Here is an 18,207-nt window from a genome sequence, read left to right on the forward strand (position 1 = left end):
GGTGTGGGGTGTGGTAGGACGCATAGTGGGGTCCGCATGGGTGGGATCCAGTGGGGTCCATGGTGGGGTGCGCATGGGTTCTACCGCAGGGTCATTGTTAGAGTCCCCGGCGGGGTGCGCAGTGGGGTGCACGGTGGAGTGCCTAATGAGGTGCGCGGTGGGGTTCGAGGAGGGGTGCATAGTGGTGATGAAGTCCCAGAACCTAAGTCAGGTTCGGTGGGGTGAGGAGGTTCGGAGCCGACAACTAAAGAAAGAATTCTTAAGACGTCGTTGGTGCAAAATGGTGGTTTATTAAAGCACGGGGACAGGACCCATGGGCAGGAAGAGCTGCTGCCCCGGGTTGTGAGGAGTGGTTGGTTATATACACAGGAGTTGGGCAGGTGAGGACAAAGGGGTGTCCAGAAGGGCTATTGGGGCAAAGAATACTACCAGGATATTGAAGGCTTGGTTACTATCAAGTAAAGACAATTGAGAGTCTCCTGGTGGAATGTTACATTCCTGCTATCAAGCATCCTTGTTAATGAGATTTAGGTTTAGAAGAAATTTAACTTTATTTACTTTTCCTTCTACTTCCACCTCCTTCGGTTTTTTTATGGAGGGGAGGGTGACATTAGGCTTGAGGAACTGAGTTCTGTGTCTTTGGAAATTGGGCTATTGATAAGGTAAATTCTTTGTTGTAATCTCAAGGACATTTGCAAACCAAGGGAGACTCCTGTCTTGCAGGATTGTGATCTCAGCAAGTTAACTATTTATCATTTTATGGCAATCAGGGGTACCTGAGGAATGCTACACATATGGAGGGGAGCAGATGAAGGGGGGGGTGCAAGGCGCCAGCTTTTGCTTTGTCCTCAGCCAGCCTCCTGCTCCCTCATCAGTGGGGTGTGCGGTGGGGTGCACGGTGTAGCCCGCGGAGGGGTGCAGTGGGTTGCACGGTGGGGTCTGCAGAGGGGTGTGCAGTGGGGTGCATAGTGGCGTGCGCAGTGAAGTCCGCGGTGAAGTCCAGGGACAGTCCGTGGAGGGGTGCACAGTGGGACGCATGGTGGCGTGCATCGTGGCGTGCCTGGTGAAGTCCGCGGTGAGGTCCGTGGAGGGGTGCGCGGTGGGGTCCGGGGAGGGGTGCATAGTGGGGTGCACGGTGGATGGTCCGCGGAGGGGTGCACAGTGGGGTGCGCGGTGGAGTCCGAGGAGGGGTTCGCAGAGGGGTGCGCAGTGGGGTGCGCGGTGGAGTCCGGGTGGGGTGCATCGTGGGGTGTGCTGTGGAGTCCGAGGAGGGGTGCGCAGTGGGTTGCGCGGTGGAGTCCGGGAAGGGGTGCATCGCGGGGTGCGCGGTGGAGTCCGGGGAGGGGTGCACCGTGGGGTGCGCGGTGAGCCCCCGTTCCGGTTCCCGTCGCCTCTGCCGCCACCTCAGCTGCCCGGCAAGACACGAGCCGTGAAAGCGGCGCGCCCGCCCCCCGACCGTCCCCCGGCCGGCTCTGTGCAAGCACTAGTGTCACTCGCCATGTCCACCCGGCAGGGCCCGGTGGGGCCGCAGTCCCGACTCAGGCCGTCCACGCGCGCGGAGGCCCCATCCTCCAAGCCGCCAGGGGAGGAGAGGCAGCCGCGCGCCTCCCGCCCCCTCCAGAGACTCTCGCGAGACCCGCGGCCGCCCGCGCGCGCCGCCCAGTGAGCGCTGCGCACTTCTCGCGAGGCTGCGGCAGGGCCGGCCCGACATGGCGGAAGGTAGGCTGTGCGGGGGGCGCGCGGGACGGCGCGGGGCGGAGCGGGCGCTGCGGGCCCGGCGACGCGGCGCTGCGGGGGCCGGCCGGGCGTGGTCGCACCGGGCGCAGCGGGTGTCGGGGGCGCGCGGCGGGCCGGGGTTCTGAGCGCGGCTCCCGGGGCGACGCCCCTCGGGCCCCCCCGACCCCCGCGGGCCGCGGCGGCTGCGGAGCCGGGTTCGGGCCGTGAGGCTGGGCGCGGCCGTGGGCGTGCGCGAGGCGCCCCTGGGGACCCGCCGCGCCGGCTGGGTCGCCCGCTGCTCGGAAACCGAAACTGCCGTCCCGGCACGTCCGGCGTCCGGGACGCTGCCCCCGAGACGCTGCCCCCGGGGCGGCGGGGGTGCGGACGCGGCCGGGGTCGCCCTCGTCCTGCCCTCGCGCTCTCCCGGGGCGCCGTTCGGGACCCCGCGGGCGGAGGCGCTGCGGCCTCTCGCGCGCTGCGGGAGGGCGTCCGCGCGGTGGAGGCGGGTTGTGTGGGGGGAGGGCGGGCAGGCGGCGGCGCGGGGTCTTGCGGGGGCCGCTGCTGTGCCGCAGCCCCCCTCCCCCGCCCCGCTGTTACACGGGAAACGCGCCTGCTGTGACCCGGTGCCCTTCGAGCAGCCGCAGAGCGCTGGTCATGACCTGCCCCGTCGCTCTGGAGCCCAGCGGGGCCTGAGCCCGTCGTGGCTCGGGTGTTGGGTCGGGGCGGCCCGGACGGCTCGCAGGCCTCCCGCCCGGGGCCTTGGGCTCGGCGATGTGCCGGTGAAACCCGCCTGCCTTGCCCTGCGCGGACGCGGGTCTGACGCCGCGGTCCCGGACACGGCCCGCGCCGGCATCCCGCTTTCGGCTCGGTCCTCCCCGCGTTAGACGCCCTGGTCGGAGGCGCAGAGGGACATCGTGAACGCCGAGGGGAGTAAAAGGGACGGAAGCAGCTCGTTTGGGGGCAGATCGCGGTCGGAGTAGCGAGGAAGGGCGGGAGGGAGGGGAGCAGGAGGGCCTCCCGGGAGGCCCGAGGTCTAGCCCTGTGTGCTGGAAGGGGCGCGAGTGACCGGGCTGGGAACGGCGCGGCGGCTGGGGGTCGCTCAGCACTTCTGCTCCGCACCTGCTTGCCCCGCGGTCAGCTTGCAGGCCGGAGGACCTCGCGCAGGCTGCGGGCAGCGACCAGCGAGCCGTGCTGCAGGTGCCTGGACACGCGGCCAGGGTCGCCCTGGGACACGCGCAGCCCTGGGCCCGGGGACCTGCAACGACACCTCCTTGAGGGTTCCACCGCCAAGAGGTCATGGATGGGCGCGCCCACCCGGGACGTTCCCACCGGGCGGCTTTTCTGCACCTGTTCTGTGTTTCAGTTTCCCGGCCCGTGGTTTCAGGTTTGGGGAAACTGTGTTGCCAAACGTCGGGAAGCCTTGAGTGGGGCGGGGAGGGTGCTGGGGGGAGGAAGGCAAGGGTAGCCGGGAAGTCATGCTGCGGGCGCTGTTGTCCGTTTGTCAGGGCCGCTCCGCCGTTCTGAAATCCCTGTGGACAGACCAGTTGCGGAAAGCTGGGTCCGGGAGCTGCGGGACAGTCTGCAGGGCATGCCTTGTGCAGACCTGCTGCTGGTGGTTCTGCGTGTGGTGCCAGGGCGTAAGGGTGTGGGAAGCAGTGCCTGGGAGTATGGTAGAGCCCGGAAAGACCCGATTGCAGGTCCCCTCTTAGCGACTTCTTTAGAACTCAGCCTTTTCTTCCTTCCGTCCATTCGTAGCTGGTGGTTTGACCCAATGTATTTAGCTTAAAATCTGTTCTGATTTAGTTTCTACCCTACATGTGCAGCTCTCCTACTAATTTAAAATTGCTTCGTCACTCGAAATTAAGTTCTTCCTGGGGCGCCTGGGTGGCTCAGTGGGTTAAAGCCTCAGCCTTTGGCTCAGGTCATGATGTCAGGGTCCTAGGATAGAGCCCTGCATCAGGCTCCCTGCTTAGCAGGGAGCCTACTTCCCCCCACCACCTCTGTGCCTGCCTCTCTGACTACTTAAATCTTTAAAAAAAATAAAAAGTCCTTCCTACTTGGACTTCCTGCTTTTCCCTTTTCTCCTTGCTTTTGCTTCGTCACCATCCACTTTTACAATTCCAGCGTTCCCTCTATGACACGGAGGAGACCACGTCTCCTTTACTCTTCTCAGCACGCTCACCCCACACACACAGTCTCCGCTCCTGTGGGTCTTCGTGATCTTAAAAATACATTCCAAAGCCTTCCAGGGACCCATAGGTCCCAGCGGGGTCTGGCCTGCTTAACTGTGTGGCCGTGTCGCCTGCTTCTCTCCTGTCTCTGTGCTCTTGCCGTGCGGACTTCCTTGCTTTTCCACGTGCGCTCCCAGCCCGTCTACCTCTCTGTCTGTCCTTGCGGTGCCTTGGCCTGGAACAGTCTCTCACTGTCTTTACTTGCCACTAAGTGTCTCATTTGAGTGTCTGTTTAGTTCTCACCACCTTTAGAGATGTTCCTAATTATTCTTTAAATTCCTTTATTCCTTTAAATTCTTTAAATTCCCCATGAGGGTGGAGACTTCCGTTTTGTTCAGTGCTGTGTAACCCAGCTTGGAATCATACGTATGGTTGAAGGAATGACTGAGTTTACTGGGCATCATTTATCAGACATGGAGCAAAGTAGCCTGGATACACCTTCAGTCTCTGTTTGGGTGCACTGGCAGGACTGGTTGTTCTTGTGTTCTGAATAACGTTAGCCTCTTGTGACTCCCCAGGATACTTTTCATCCTGCCCGTTTTAGTCTTAGCAATCCTAGTAGAATGCTTGAGAGCTCTTCTGTGCTCAGACGAGGATTTGAACCCGAGTCCCGCCAAGCTGTTAGCTTGGCAAGCTGGTTAATTGCTCTCTGTCTCTGTTTCCTCAGCTTTAGAAGAGGGGGTCCTCTCTGTTTCAGATGTGGCTGAGGGGGCGTCAGAAGAAATGGTGAAACAAAGAACACTGCCAACGCAGTGCCCAGCGTTCTGACCCTGGCCTGTGCTCTTTTCTGCGTCCCCTCTTCAGCTCCGCTCTCCTTCCCTTTCTCAGTAAGATGAAGGTGAAAACTGGAAAAGATGTAATGGGTTACTAAACAGGAAATTGATCATGGACTTTTATTAGCTTACTGGAGTTTGGTGAGGAAAAGACTGGACAATTAAAATACTAGGTGAGGGGCGCCTGGGTGGCTCAGTGGGTTAAGCCGCTGCCTTCGGCTCAGGTCATGATCTCAGGGTCCTGGGATCGAGTCCCGAATCGGGCTCTCTGCTCAGCAGGGAGTCTGCTTCCTCCTCTCTCTCTCTGCCTGCCTGTCTGCCTACTTGTGATCTCTCTCTGTCAAATAAATAAATAAAATCTTAAAAAAAAATAAATAAAATACTAGGAGAGTACATTTCATATTCTGGACAATCACTGGCTGATATAGTAGCCACTAGCCCCATATGGCTACTTTCCTTTAAATTAAGTAAAATTAAAAATACAGTTCTGGGGCGCTTGGGTGACTCAGTGGGTTAAAGCCTTTGCCTTCAGCTCTGTTCATGATCCCAGGGTCCTGGGATTGAGCCCTGCATTGGGCTGTCTGCTCCGCGGGGAGCCTGCTCCCTCCCCCACCTGGCCTGCCTCTCTGCCTACTTGTGATCTCTGTCTGTCAAATAAATAAAATAAAAAATCTTTAAAAAAAATTCAGTTCTATGGTCACAGTCGCTCAGTTTCAGTTGCTTTGTAGCTGTGTGCTTGGTGGTCCGCTTCCTAGCACGCAGCCCAGATGAACAGCACTTGCATCATTGCAGAGAGTGCTGTTAGATGACACGCCTCCAGAAAGTGCTTTGTCAGTACAGGCTGGTAGAAGGCGGGAGAGAGGAAACTTTGCTCTCTTTTCAGTTTTCAGATTTATTCCTTTCCTTATTATTTTACTCATTCAGTGAATATCTGTCCCACACTTTGTTTTGGTCTTGTTTGTTCTTTCTTTCTTTCTTTCTTTCTTTCATTAACATCTAAGGTGTCATTCGTTTCAGGGGGACAGGTCTGGGATTTATCATGTTCCAGGCTTTTGACAATTATGCATTCCCTGGAGATCTCTTGACCACTGTCCTTTCATGAGCATTGCTTCCTTTTCTCTGCCATTCCCTTTTTTCACTTCTGTCACCTATGGCATCTGTTTACTTTCTCCTTGAGGACTTTCTTTTCCCCCCATGAAGAGAGAAGGTTTATCAGTTCACTGCAGTGACTACGGATGTGTGGGAAGAGAGGTGCAGGGTTCTGTCACTGGCAAGGCGAGTGAAAATACCCAAGTGTTAGTGTCCTGTTCAATCGGAGTAGGCCAAGGGTCTGGGGTATTTAAGCTCTGCCTTGTGAGGCGCTATGGGGTAGAGGATGGGATGAGCGTGGAATGGGAAGAGGGAGAAGTTGTGGTTCAAACAGACGAGCCAGACTTCGAGCATCTTCACAGGAGAGTCTGCAGTGTGGGCGGGGAGGTGAAAAGCATGTTTAAAAATCTACTGTAAGGCAGAAGGTGAAAAAACGGTAGAAGTTACTTTGAAGATTCAGATGGGAAGAGATACTATAGGAAAGTGGTAGGGAGTATGTTTTGGGTAGTCAAGGAAGGTCTTTGCTGCAGAAAATAGCATTTGACCTGTGATCAGGAAAATAGACCTCTTGTGGACATGGGGAGATGGTAGTGAGAAGAGGTCACTCGATGGAAGGAATAGTGGGTTACGAGGTTGGAAAAGTATGTTAAGGAGCAGATAATGAATGGATTGATAAGGCGTTTGGATTTTGCGCTATGGGCTGTGGAGTGAGGCTGCTGAGTGATACCAGCCAAGGTAGTGACGGACTAGAATTGTTGGTGGCACGCGGGCGGGACTGCAGTGCCGAGGACGGATCTGGGAAGATGGTCACAGTTGGTGATGAGTTTTTTGGTAAGGAGCTTTGGGCTGGTGACCAATAGGAGCAAGACTTGGGGAAGGTATGAAAGATGGGACTTTTGAAACTTGTTTACATGTTGACAGGAGATAGCAAAGATGACTCAAGGGTTCTGCATCTGCATGACTCAGATAATGGCTGGGAGGAGGAGGAGGAACAGATTCTAGAACAACTGTCTTGACCTCCTTTGTGGGTGTAGTTTGCTTTGTCCAGTGTTTGTGTCTTTGCGAGAGCATTTAGAAGCATTTCCAGTCAGACTGGCCTGTGGGTAAAAATTAGCTAGTTAACTAATATTTATTGATGATCTCTTAGGAAACCAGCACTATGATCAGGGCTACACAGAGTGAGGTTTGGAAGGATGTTTGTCATGCTGCTGACTTACAGATGAGACTTCACAGAGTTGGGAAAGTGTCTTTCATTTCTGTGAAGTGGAAGCTGCTGTGCCAGGGGTGACAGAGTGACCAAGACAGTCTCAGCCTTGATGGGACCTTGGAGCAGACAGAAGGGCACAATTTCTCAGAAAAGGATGTGTATTGTGCTTTATGGTCACAGATTTTCTCTCGCGTTGGTGATCGATGGCACTACTAATAAACACGCTCTCACGTCAGTGACCTGCACTCAGCCGCCACACCTGTGGGTCCTGTGAAGCTGGCCCTCCCGTGTGTTCTGTCTGCTGGCTGTCCCGATTCAGACTCTGGCTCCCAGCACGGTGCGGTCGCCCCGGGGAGCTTTTAAAAAACAGGTTTGTGCATCACTCAGCTTCAGGGAAGAGCGATGTATCCCACAAAACATTTTTTTTTTTTTTCAAACTGAGTCATTAATTGGATAAAACATGGTTTTACTAAATCAGCTTTTTTTTTTTTTTTTTTTTTAAAAGATTTATTTATTTATTTATTTGACAGAGAGAAATCACAAGTAGGCAGAGAGGCAGGCAGAGAGAGAGAGAGGAGGAAGCAGGCTCCCTGCTGAGCAGAGAGCCCGATGCGGGACTCGATCCCAGGACCCTGAGATCATGACCTGAGCCGAAGGCAGCGGCTTAACCACTGAGCCACCCAGGCGCCCCTAAATCAGCTTTTTAAACTAGGTTATTTATATATGTGTGTATATGAATGTATAGTTGTGTATGTGTACACAGATGCAGATATGAATAAAATAAGGTAATGTTGGGGCACCTGGGTGGCTCAGTGGGTTAAAGCCTCTGCCTTTGGCTCAGGTCATGATCTCAGGGTCCTGGGATTGAGTACCGCATCGGGCTCTCTGCTAGGCAGGGAGCCTGCTTCCCCCTCTCTCTCTCTCTCGCTCTCTCTCTCTGCCTGTCTCTCTGCCTACTTGTGATCTTTCTCCGTCAAATAAATAAAATCTTAAAAAAAAAAAAAAAAAAAAAGTAATGTTTCCTATCTAAGGAAGGAGTCCTGGGTAGTGAGTTTTATTTGTAACTAGTATAATAGGGTTTTTTAAAGCAAACTTGGGTGAAACAATGGCTTTTGTGCTTTGTCAAAACATTCAGGTTATGACAGTTACATTTGCTAGATTTTTAAAAGGGCGAGAAGTCAGAATATGAGCTCTTAGCATCCTCATGTTTTTAATAATATCCGAAGAGTGAGAGAGAGGAGCAGGAGAGTGTAGCCCGGCCGGCTCCGGTGGCCCTGACTGACCCTTTGCGTGTTCCAGATGGTGTCGACCTCCTCTTTCCCTTTTTCTTTCCAGGGGGATGTGTTGTGCACCTGAGTTCTCAATAGTGAATATACCGACTTATTTCATACTCTTTATTAAGCGGTCGTCTTAGGGGCCCGTGGGTGGCTCAGTCAGTTGAGCGTCTGCCTTCCGCTCAGGTCATGATCTCAGGGTCCTGGGATCGAGCCCCGCATCAGGCTCTCTGCTCAGCGGGGAGTTGGCTTCCCCCTCCCGCCTCTCCCCTGCTCCTGCTCACCCGCGTGTTCTCTCTCTGTGTTGGATAAATAAAATATATAAAAAATATAAAAAACAACAGTCATCCTACATTTAGCACTCTTGATTAAAGAACGGACATGAACCACTGTGGAAGAAAATTCCCATCTGTACTGGGACAGGGTTAGAAAAGTCATAGCGGAGGTGAATCATCACCAGGGAGGAGCTCTTTGTTGGTGCTGATTCCAGCAAGGAGGATAGTAGTTGCTGAGAAGTTGATATTTGAATGAAATACTGTTACGTGGAAGACCATAACATACTCTTGAGACAATATTTAGTCTTGCACATCTCCAAATAGGGTGTTGTCACAGCTTTTACAGTGATTTTTTTTCTTTTATCTCATGGACATGGTTAAAGCAGAGTAAAAGATAAAGTCATTTAGTGAGTAACGCATTCTATAAAGAACACTAATTCACTGTTAAAATTGGGGCTAGAGTACAAAAACTAGAGAAGTGGGAAGAAATGAAACGTCAAGATTTTGTTCATCTAAAAAAACTTGAGTCCAGTTTAGGTTAGAATCTGAGTAAGCAGAGGGCGTAGAAATTGCATTTAGGAGGGGAACGGAAAGAACACATTTAATTCCTGGTTAGTGAATTAACAGTAAAGGGTTGCTGGCCTGATCCTGGAGCCGCAGGTAGGCAGCATGGCACTGTGGGACGAGCATGGACTTTGGCCTGGGGTCTTGAATCTTCGGTTGGTCGCCCACTAACTGTGTAGTTTTAGACCGTTCATTGAATCTAAGTGAATTCTGTTTTGTTAAGTGCTGTGCTGTTTGGAATATGTTGGTTAGAATATGAGATAATGAGTTAACTGTATAGGAGACATCAAAAAATACTAATTCCTTTTTTTTATTGCCAAGTGTTACAAGAAAGCGTTCATTTTATTCACTGTGTAAAACTTTGTTGTTGACCCTAATCAGCAAGAAGCTGTTAGGACTTTAAAATATTTTACCATGTGTAATCTTTTGCTTGTAAAGGAAAAAATTGTAGTTTTCTAGGGCTGCTGGAACACATATCCCCAAAATGGAAGGCTTCAAACAACAGAAATGTATTCCTCATGGTTCTGGAGGGCGGAAGTCTGAAACCAGTGTCACTGGGCTGAGAGGAAAGTGTCACTCCCCCTGGGAAGAGCCTAGCTTCCAGCGTGATTGGCATTCCTCCGCTTGTCAGTCTTCAAGGCTGTGTCTTTGTGTGGCCTTTCCTCTTTGTGTCGAAGCTCCCTCTGCCCCTCCTCATAAGGACGTGTGTAATTGCTCGGGGTCCTGCCCACTTCAGCTCTCTAATCACACCTGCAGAGGCATACAAAGGTGACACCCGTAGGCCGCAGGGATGAGGCGCGGATGTGGATGGGGCATTTGTCAGGGTGCCACGGGAGGCAGTGTCATGGGGTTTGATCATCCGTGTTGTGGCGCGGATGTGGATGGGGCATTTGTCAGGGTGCCACGGGAGGCAGTGTCATGGGGTTTGATCATCCGTGTCGTGGCGCGGACACTTGCTGAGCACACACCACCGAGCGGGTGCCCTTCCGAGGTCACTACACGTGTTAGCGCATTTACAGATGAGAATGAGGTGTTTGGTGTGGGGTCCCAGGTAGGAAGAATGGGGCCGGAGTTGGATCCCAGTCAGCCTCGCTCCATAGCCTGTGGGTGTGCCGCCTCCGCCCCTGGGCTGCGCTGGGCTCCGTCTTCATTTTTGCTCCGAATGGTGACCTCGTGCTTTTTCCTATGCGAACTCTTAAGGGCTTGGGGACACTTCAAGGACACATTTGCGCTGTTGCAGGCAGACAGTGTGCCCACTCAAGAATGTCTTGGCCGGGGCGCCTGGGTGGCTCAGTGGGTTAAGCCGCTGCCTTCGGCTCAGGTCATGATCTCAGGGTCCTGGGATCGGGGCCCGCATCGGGCTCTCTGCTCAGCAGGGAGCCTGCTTCCCTCTCTCTCTCTCTCTGCCTGCCTCTCTGTCTACTTGTGATCTCTCTCTGTCAAATAAATAAATAAAAAATCTTATAAAAAAAATTAAAAAAAAAAAAAAAGAATGTCTTGGCCGAGCATGCTATCTGCTCCGTGACAGAAGAGACGGTGTGACGATGGCAGCGTCACTGACAGGTGCACCTGTGACCTGAGTTTCCCTGCAGAGATGCTGTGGAGTGTCTGTGGTTTTGCGAATAAGAGCCCTAAATCGCCCTGAAGCCCTTCCTGTACCTTCCATCTTCCCCAATGATAATCTGTGTGTCCTCTGGTGGTGTCCAGCCCCTAGAATTCCATGTCAGCAGTTCTGGACAGATATTAGGGCTGTTGCAGTAGATTTCGGAATTGGAATTCCAAAGAAATTTATAGGGATTCCTTGAGAAAATGATTGAAGCCGAACTTCTGTGATCTAATTTTAAGGGTTAGGTAGAGGAATCACGACTTTTTACTCAGGAAGGCAGATGTGCCCATGACTCAGTACCCAGACTCTTGTTCCCTCCTGCCGTGAGCTCCCTGTGGGTGCTGCATCAGTGCCACACTGTTTGCAAGAGGTGAAGCTAGACTCTCTTCTTCAAACCTCTCCAAGAGGCAGGTCCTGATCTCCTGTAACGGTGCATAGTAGGTGCTTCTGAACACTTGCAGAGTGGTCGTTTCAGTGAAACAGACACACATCGCTGTCTGGTAGCAGTTTTGGTGGAGCAGAAGGCCTAGGTTGGCTCGAGTGTGGAAGCTTCAGTTTGCTCCGTGGAAGGAGTACCAGGGGTCCATGGTGGCAGGCTGCCCTGTCTCAGGCAGGTGGGCTGGACCCGGAGCCACTGGCTGGCACTAGCAAGGGCAGGTGGCCACCGGCCGTCCTTCTCATTTGGCTTAGGCAGAGGCAGGTGAGGCACCAGCGTGTTTGCCAGTGAGCCTAGGCCTTGCCTGCTAACTATTTCTGTTTCTCAGAGTTGAGTATCACTTCTGTTCTACAAACCTGTTGACTGATACTAGTTTAAAGGGAGAATCTGACCAAGGAAGTAAAAGACAAGCCTTTTCCTTGTATTTTTCTGGACCCAGTGTGCTGAGATAACTTACAGGCTTTATCTAAGTTGTTTGAGGTAAAACTCCACTTTCCTGGGACATCTTCCCTTGCTCTGGCTTAAGCCAGGTGGCTTCATGATCTATTTTTTTTTTTTTTTCAGATTTTATTTATTTGTTTGTTGGGGAGTGGGGAGAGAGAGACTGTGTGCATCAGGCAGAGGGAGAAGCAGGCTCCCCGCCGAGCAAGGAGCCTGATGCGGGGCTCAGTCCCAGGAGGGGGCTCACGCCTTGCGGCTGAGCCCCCCGGGCTGCCGGCTTCCTGATCTGTTAGGGTCCCCTCAGAGCGCTGTCTCTACCTGTAGCTTCGTAAGCAAAAACCCCACGTGCCGAGGTGGGCTTCTTTGCCTTGGCACCGGCACGACAGTGGCACTTCATTCTTACTGAGCGGGACTAGATCATGTCCACGTCTTCAGGGTGGACGTCTTCTGACGGACCAGCGCGTGAACGGAAGGCGGCCGCTCAGCGGGTCTTCCGTCCGCTCAGTCGTGTGCCTGGGGCAGCCGCCCTGTGCATGACTTGGGGAGCTGTGCAGGGACTGAGCTTTTCCTCCCAGGCGGTTGTTCCGTCCCTGCGGCCGTGCGAGACATCCGCTTTCCCCAGCCCGCCCCAGGTCTACTGCACGGGTCATGCCCCGTCCAGTTCCGACAGCCTGAGTGGCGGTTCTCCCGCAGAACCTGAGAGGAGGGGCAGGTGGCCGGGGGCCATGGATTCTGCCACTTTCTCTTCCTCTGGGGCATCATCTGTGAGTTGAACTAAAAGAGATGGTCTTTAGGTTCCTTTCAGTCAGAACGTTTTGTGATCTCTAGAAACCCTTATATTTGGGTATTAGAAAATTAATTCTGTTTTCCCCAATCTTGAAAACATGTATAAAGCCATATGTTTGCTTATAAGTGCACATAGAATTAAAAGTCAAATATTGCAAGGCTTACAGCAGAAAATAAATGGTCCCACCGCTCAGCCCCGCTCACCACACCACGCTCTTCTCTCTCCGGTGACCACTGTGTGCCTGCTGCTTTTTCCAGACTCTGACTTCTTTCCAGACTCTGACTTCTTACTGTGGTGCGTTAGCGGTTCCCCTCGGAGAGGTTTCCTCAAAGCACAGTCTCCCTTGCACCTCCCAAGTGAGTAGTGCTGGCGCTTCCGAGCGCGAGAGGCTTTGCTGTTCGCCGTGGGCACTGTCAGCGCAGACTTGCGGTCCAAGGTGACGCGGCGTTCGAAGCGGCTCGTTGTGCGTTTCTCAGTATTTGCTCGTCTTCTCGGACTTTGATCACTTTACACTTCTCGTAACATCCCTTTGATTGGCCAGGGCTTTTATTGATCAGTTTTGGTTCCGAGATCAATAAAGCATTTGAATCCCATTCTGATTGTCAGGACTCAAAAAAAGTTGTGTAAACTTGGTAACAGTTACAACTGTGTATCCGATAATCATATCACTGTGGTGATCGTGAGGGCACACGTGAGCCATGGTACCATTGTCCCTCAGTCCTGCAGGAGCACCGGGAAGCAGCCCCTCGACCCCAGTTTATACGTGGACTGAAGCTCAGAGAGATGACCTTGCCTCCAGACCCACGGCTCGTTACCAGAACGATTCAGACTCTGTCAGTTTGGCTCCAAAAACCACTGTATCAGCTGTTTTCATGTATATCAGTTATTTCAATTTTTTATTTTTTAAAGATTTTATTTATTTATTTGACAGAGAGAGAGAGAGAAAACACAAGCAGGGGGAGGGGAGAGGGAGAAGCAGCTTTCTGCTGAGCAGAGAGCCCCCATGCCGGGCTCGATCCCAGGACCCCGGGATCATGACCTGAGCTGAAGGCAGAGGCTTATCGACTGAGCCACCCAGAGGCCCAAGTTTTCAGCTTTTTAATTGGAGCATAAGATACATGCGGAAAAGAGCAAATCATAGCGTGTATAGAACTCAGTGTACTCCCCAAATGGAATGTACACTGACTACTCAGACAGCAAGCGTGTTAGTGGCACCCCAGAGGCCCTCATGTTCCTCCCCAGTCCTGCCCTCCTGCTCTTCCTCCCCAGGTGGCCGCTGTCAAAACTGCTGATGCCGTACATTCATGTGGTCACAGGTTTGAACAGACTTTGATACGATTCTTGAGCATATGTCCTTTCACACTTCCTGTTACCACTTCTGGAAGTTCAGACCTAGCTTTTCTTCCTGTTTCTTTCTGTACAGGAAAAAAAGTATAAATCTCCTACCTTATACAAAATGTATTAACGCAGTGCTTTTGCTACAGACTTCTCCCTTTGAGGTCAGTAATGAAAATCCTTGGTGTGTTCGTCAGAGCCGCTGTGAAGGGCGCTCCAAACCCAGTGACCCTGTCGGTCTGTCCCGCGAGAGTAGGAGAGTGACTGAGCCCTTCCTAAGGGCTTCCGTGTACCTGTAGATGCTGTTTGCTGATATTTTAAATATCGTAGGAGGATCATTATCAGTACTGTTCTATATTTAGCTGGTGGCTTTGAGAGCGGTGTTTTGTTGAAATACATGTAGGCCAAATGATGGCAGTACTTTGGGAAGAAAGTCATCTCTTCGGACTTGTCCTCTGGTGTGTTGCTCACGTGCAAAGGGGTCAGTTCAGCAGCTCCAAGCACCGTTTCGTCTTGCAGGTGCCTCCTGCTTTGTTTCTGCAGGAGCACTGACTTACCTGAGACCCACGCCAGCCTTCTGCCTGGGTACTTGTGTAACATGGGTCCTCTGGAAGAGAGGGAGAATGTGTCCTAGTAGATGTGTGAAGAAACAGTCCATTATCTGTATTTGTGTTTGTATAGATTTCTCTTAAAATACTGTTTTCTGCTTATGAAAACGGAGCACATTTGTTACAGAATCCCTGAGATGTGTGGAGATATGCAGTAACCCCCCCCCCCCCCGCCGTGAGATCTGCTGATACTTAGTGGTATTTGTCTTTGTACTTACCACATACGTGAATATTTATAATAAAATTCGAATTACAAAATATGTTTAGTTTCACTGCCTGCTTTTTTCTGTTAATATGTTATTTATCTTTGAACATATACAAACTATTATGTATTTCTTAGAAAGTGTTTGTTGCGTAATAACTTCACAACCAAGCATCACACTTAGTTTATTCAACTTTTCTTGTGTTTTGAACCAGATTTTGATTGTTTCCATGTTTATAAAAAATTAGCTATTGGACAGCAGGTGGTGGGGGAGGGATGAAGGTGGGGAGAGGCCAGGAATCCTCTCTTACAAAACCGGATTGTCCTTGTTCAGCTGAATTGATCGACTATTTAGTGATCCTTTGTGTATCTGACCCTGCGCTGGGCTCTGAGATGTGGATGTGAATTCTTTCACGTTGGACAGCACATATGATGAGTGAGGGCCTGAACTGAGTCGTTGTGGGTGTGGGGATACACACACCCTAGAGATTTTTATGTGGGAAAAAGCCCTGACTTTTATAGGGTTGGGGTCCTGTGAGTGAGAGAGAGACATTTAAGATGACTCCCACATTTTCTCTTCACATAACTGGGCTAGATGGTGGCATAATTTATTAGTTTAGGGACCATACAGAGGCAGAGCACATTTGCTCAGACTTTTGTCCTGGGCACAGGGAACTTGAGGTGCCCATGGTCCACGAGAGAGCAGTGTCATTTAGGCAGTTGGCGAGATGAAGCTAAGAACAGAAATCCGGACCACAGAGAAGTGTCCCTGGATCGTCAGCACTGGGATTGTGGCCCAGCTGCAGAGTCTGACCAGTGGAGCTGCCTTGGGAGGACAGACAGCTGCGAGGAGGCCGGGGTAGAACTCTGGGGAGCATCAGTGGTCCGTGGTGAAGACGGAGAAGCAGAATTGGAAAGAGGGTGGCATCATGGTTGCTGGGGAAAAAATATCTTCACATGCAGTGTAGTAGGTCCAGGAGGAGAACCATCCAGTGTCTGTTGGACTGGCAGTTAGGTCATTGTGGAGAGGAGTTTCAGGGGGATGGTGGGGACACAGGAGGAAGTGATGGGAGAGTAGGGCAAGGAAGGGGTGTATGGTAGCTAGATGTGCAAGGGCACAGGGGGTCAGGTGAGCTGTGGAAGGAGGGTTTTGCTTTATTAGGGTCTTGAGCAGATGTATGTGCTGAGAAGGACCCAGTTGGAAGAGACGAAAGTTGCTGAGAAGGGAGGCTGATGCCAAAGCAAAGGGCCTGAGTAGGGTGACGGGTTTGGAGGCTAGGCGGAGGGGTTGCGCGCTTGTGTAGGAGGGGGTCCTTGCCCTGAGGAAGCACCGGGCGGCTGGTGCGGCCAGAGCTGTTGACAGCAACTCGGTTTTCTCAAGACACAGAGAATGAGGCAGGTTGTGTGGGACGTGGGCTTGAGGGCATTGTCAGGATTTGCCGTTTCTGAAGGGGTGGGAAGGGGGAAAGGGGCCAAGGCCCAGGGGCAGGAGCAGCACGTGGTCAGAGATGTGGTTCTCTGGCCGTGATCTGTGTGAGCACTGGTGAGCACCGTGCCGTGAGCCCCAGCAAGGCTCTGGAGCACAGGGATCAGAGAAGGGAGTTTTCGTGACTGTGGACTTCCCCAGGGACGTCTTCCCTGGCGTCCTAAGTTACACTTACTGTGGATTCTCACACGTCTGCTCCTTCCTTCTTGTGTGCCTAGAGCTGTAGTTCTGTGTTTGATGGTTAGCATTGTTACTGTAACCCTAAAAGTTTGGTTTCCCCAGCAAACTGGAAGTTCCGAGGAGAGAGGCATCTGAACTTCCTTACCATTGTGCAGTGTCTGGGACCTAGTAGACGCTCGGCAAATGTTTGTTGAATTTCAGACCCAGCCTTTTTGATCCGGCCCAGCATGCCTGTGGACGTGACGTGCTTTCATTGGAACCATCATTGGCTGCTTCTTTCCTGAAGGGGGGAGGTCAGGTGGCATGGGATGGTGGGTGACAGACCACAGGCGTGAGAGTGCGGGGGCGCTTCCCAGTGCCCCCGCCTGCTAAGTCTTAGTCTCTCTTTTCCCGGCATCCTCACCCGGGCTGCACGGCTAGTGATTGTGCCAACCTCACGGGCTGTTTCTGAAGCTGCCTGAGAAAGAGTTTGCACGGGACACGGAGCAATCCGTTTTCACTCCCAGTGGTTTGGAAAAACAGTCCTGGGTGATTTTGGTAATCTTTCCTTGAGACTTGTGGCTTCATGGTGAAGGATTTGCAGGGCAGGAGCCTGGAACATCTTCCGTGTGTTCCTTGTCATTTCTTGAGTATCGATCTTTAGAGAAACTCCTGGACTACGAGGGTCTTTCTGGCCCAGTGACGCCGTGGCAGCCGTTAACAGAGCCATTATGGGTATCACTGGGAGTATCACTAGGAAAGGAGTGTCACCAGGAAACCATCCTCTCATGGTGGTCCTGTCTGCGGGGTGCTGTCCACGCACACCTGCCATAGTAAAGCTGTGGCTTTGTCTCCCTCGCAGAGGAGGTGGCCAAGCTGGAGAAGCACTTGATGCTTCTCCGACAGGAGTATGTGAAGCTACAGAAGACGCTGGCAGAGACGGAGAAGAGATGCGCACTTCTGGCTGCACAAGCAGACAAGGAGAGCAGCAGTGAGTCCTTCATCAGCCGCCTGCTGGCGATCGTGGCCGGCCTCTACGAGCAGGAGCAGTACAGGTGAGCCGCACCGCCGTAACTGCTCTCTCTTTCTTTCTCCTTGGGCTCTTCCTCTCTGAGCAGGATGCCAGCAACCCTGTAGTCCCTGGAGTGTAGGCTCTTCGGGGTGAGATTTTTGTTTCTTTTATTTCCTGCTTATTTTTAGCACAGAGCGTAGGGAGTCACGGTGATTGCATCGACAGGGTAGACAGGAAGTGGCTCACATGTCCGGGGATTCAGAGGGAAGGGTCCCTTCCTCTTGGGATGACCCAGGAAGGGGTCTTGGCATGAGCGGGCAGGCTAGTGTGGTCGAGGATGGCATCTGGAGCCTCACAGCCTGTGTTAGCGGCTCAGCGGGCACCTGTTGGCTGCGTGGTCTGAAGCTGTAGGACATGCTTCAGCTCCTTACCCGTGAGGTGGGGATTCTGCGGCCTCCCGCTGTGTTCCTGTGAGGACTAAATTAGTAAGTCTGTGTTTGAAGTACTTTGATTGTCTGGCACGTAGTAGCTGTTGTTACTGAGTTTCGAGGTGAATGTTCGAGACTGGGCAGGGTTCGGGAGATGAAGACAGCCGTGTTACCAGCGGGGAGGCTGAGAGCAGGCTGAGGTGTGGGAGCCTGCAGAGCACACGGGGCACGGGAGGGACCGTCTTGGGGTACGTGTCCCTGGAGGGGGTGCTGGGAGAGGCGGGAAAGGTACAGGGATTTGAATTGGGCGGCCAAGGGGGGACATTTGGACTTGATCCTCTAGGCAGTATGGGATAGTGTTTCGAGCTGTTGGACTGTTACCGTCAAAGTGGTGTTTCAGGAAGGGGAACCTGCTGGTATTGTGTAGGCAGCACCGTGCAGAGAAGGGAGCCCTGCAGCCCGTTGTGCGTCGTCCAGACCAGAGAGGAAGAAGGGCTGAGTCGGGGCGGTGGCAGTGGGTATAGAGAAGAGACAAGGACATGCACGCCATGGAGTCCGGCTGTGGAGGAGACGGGCAG

General features: G+C 52.7%; 1 protein-coding gene across 1 annotated transcript in view; it reads left to right on the forward strand.

Annotated features, from left to right (window-relative positions):
• Positions 1 to 1,643: 1,643 nt before the first annotated feature.
• Positions 1,644 to 18,207, forward strand: part of ANKFY1 (ankyrin repeat and FYVE domain containing 1) — a 73,772-nt gene continuing 57,208 nt past the window's right edge. The window contains exons 1-2 of the mRNA XM_059150494.1: positions 1,644 to 1,719; positions 17,052 to 17,244. Of these exons, the coding sequence (XP_059006477.1) occupies positions 1,710 to 1,719; positions 17,052 to 17,244 (203 nt within the window). The 5' untranslated portion in view covers positions 1,644 to 1,709. The remainder of the gene's footprint in view (positions 1,720 to 17,051; positions 17,245 to 18,207) is intronic.

This window comes from Mustela lutreola, chromosome 15, assembly GCF_030435805.1.
Source record: "Mustela lutreola isolate mMusLut2 chromosome 15, mMusLut2.pri, whole genome shotgun sequence".
Classification (NCBI taxonomy): domain Eukaryota; kingdom Metazoa; phylum Chordata; class Mammalia; order Carnivora; family Mustelidae; genus Mustela; species Mustela lutreola.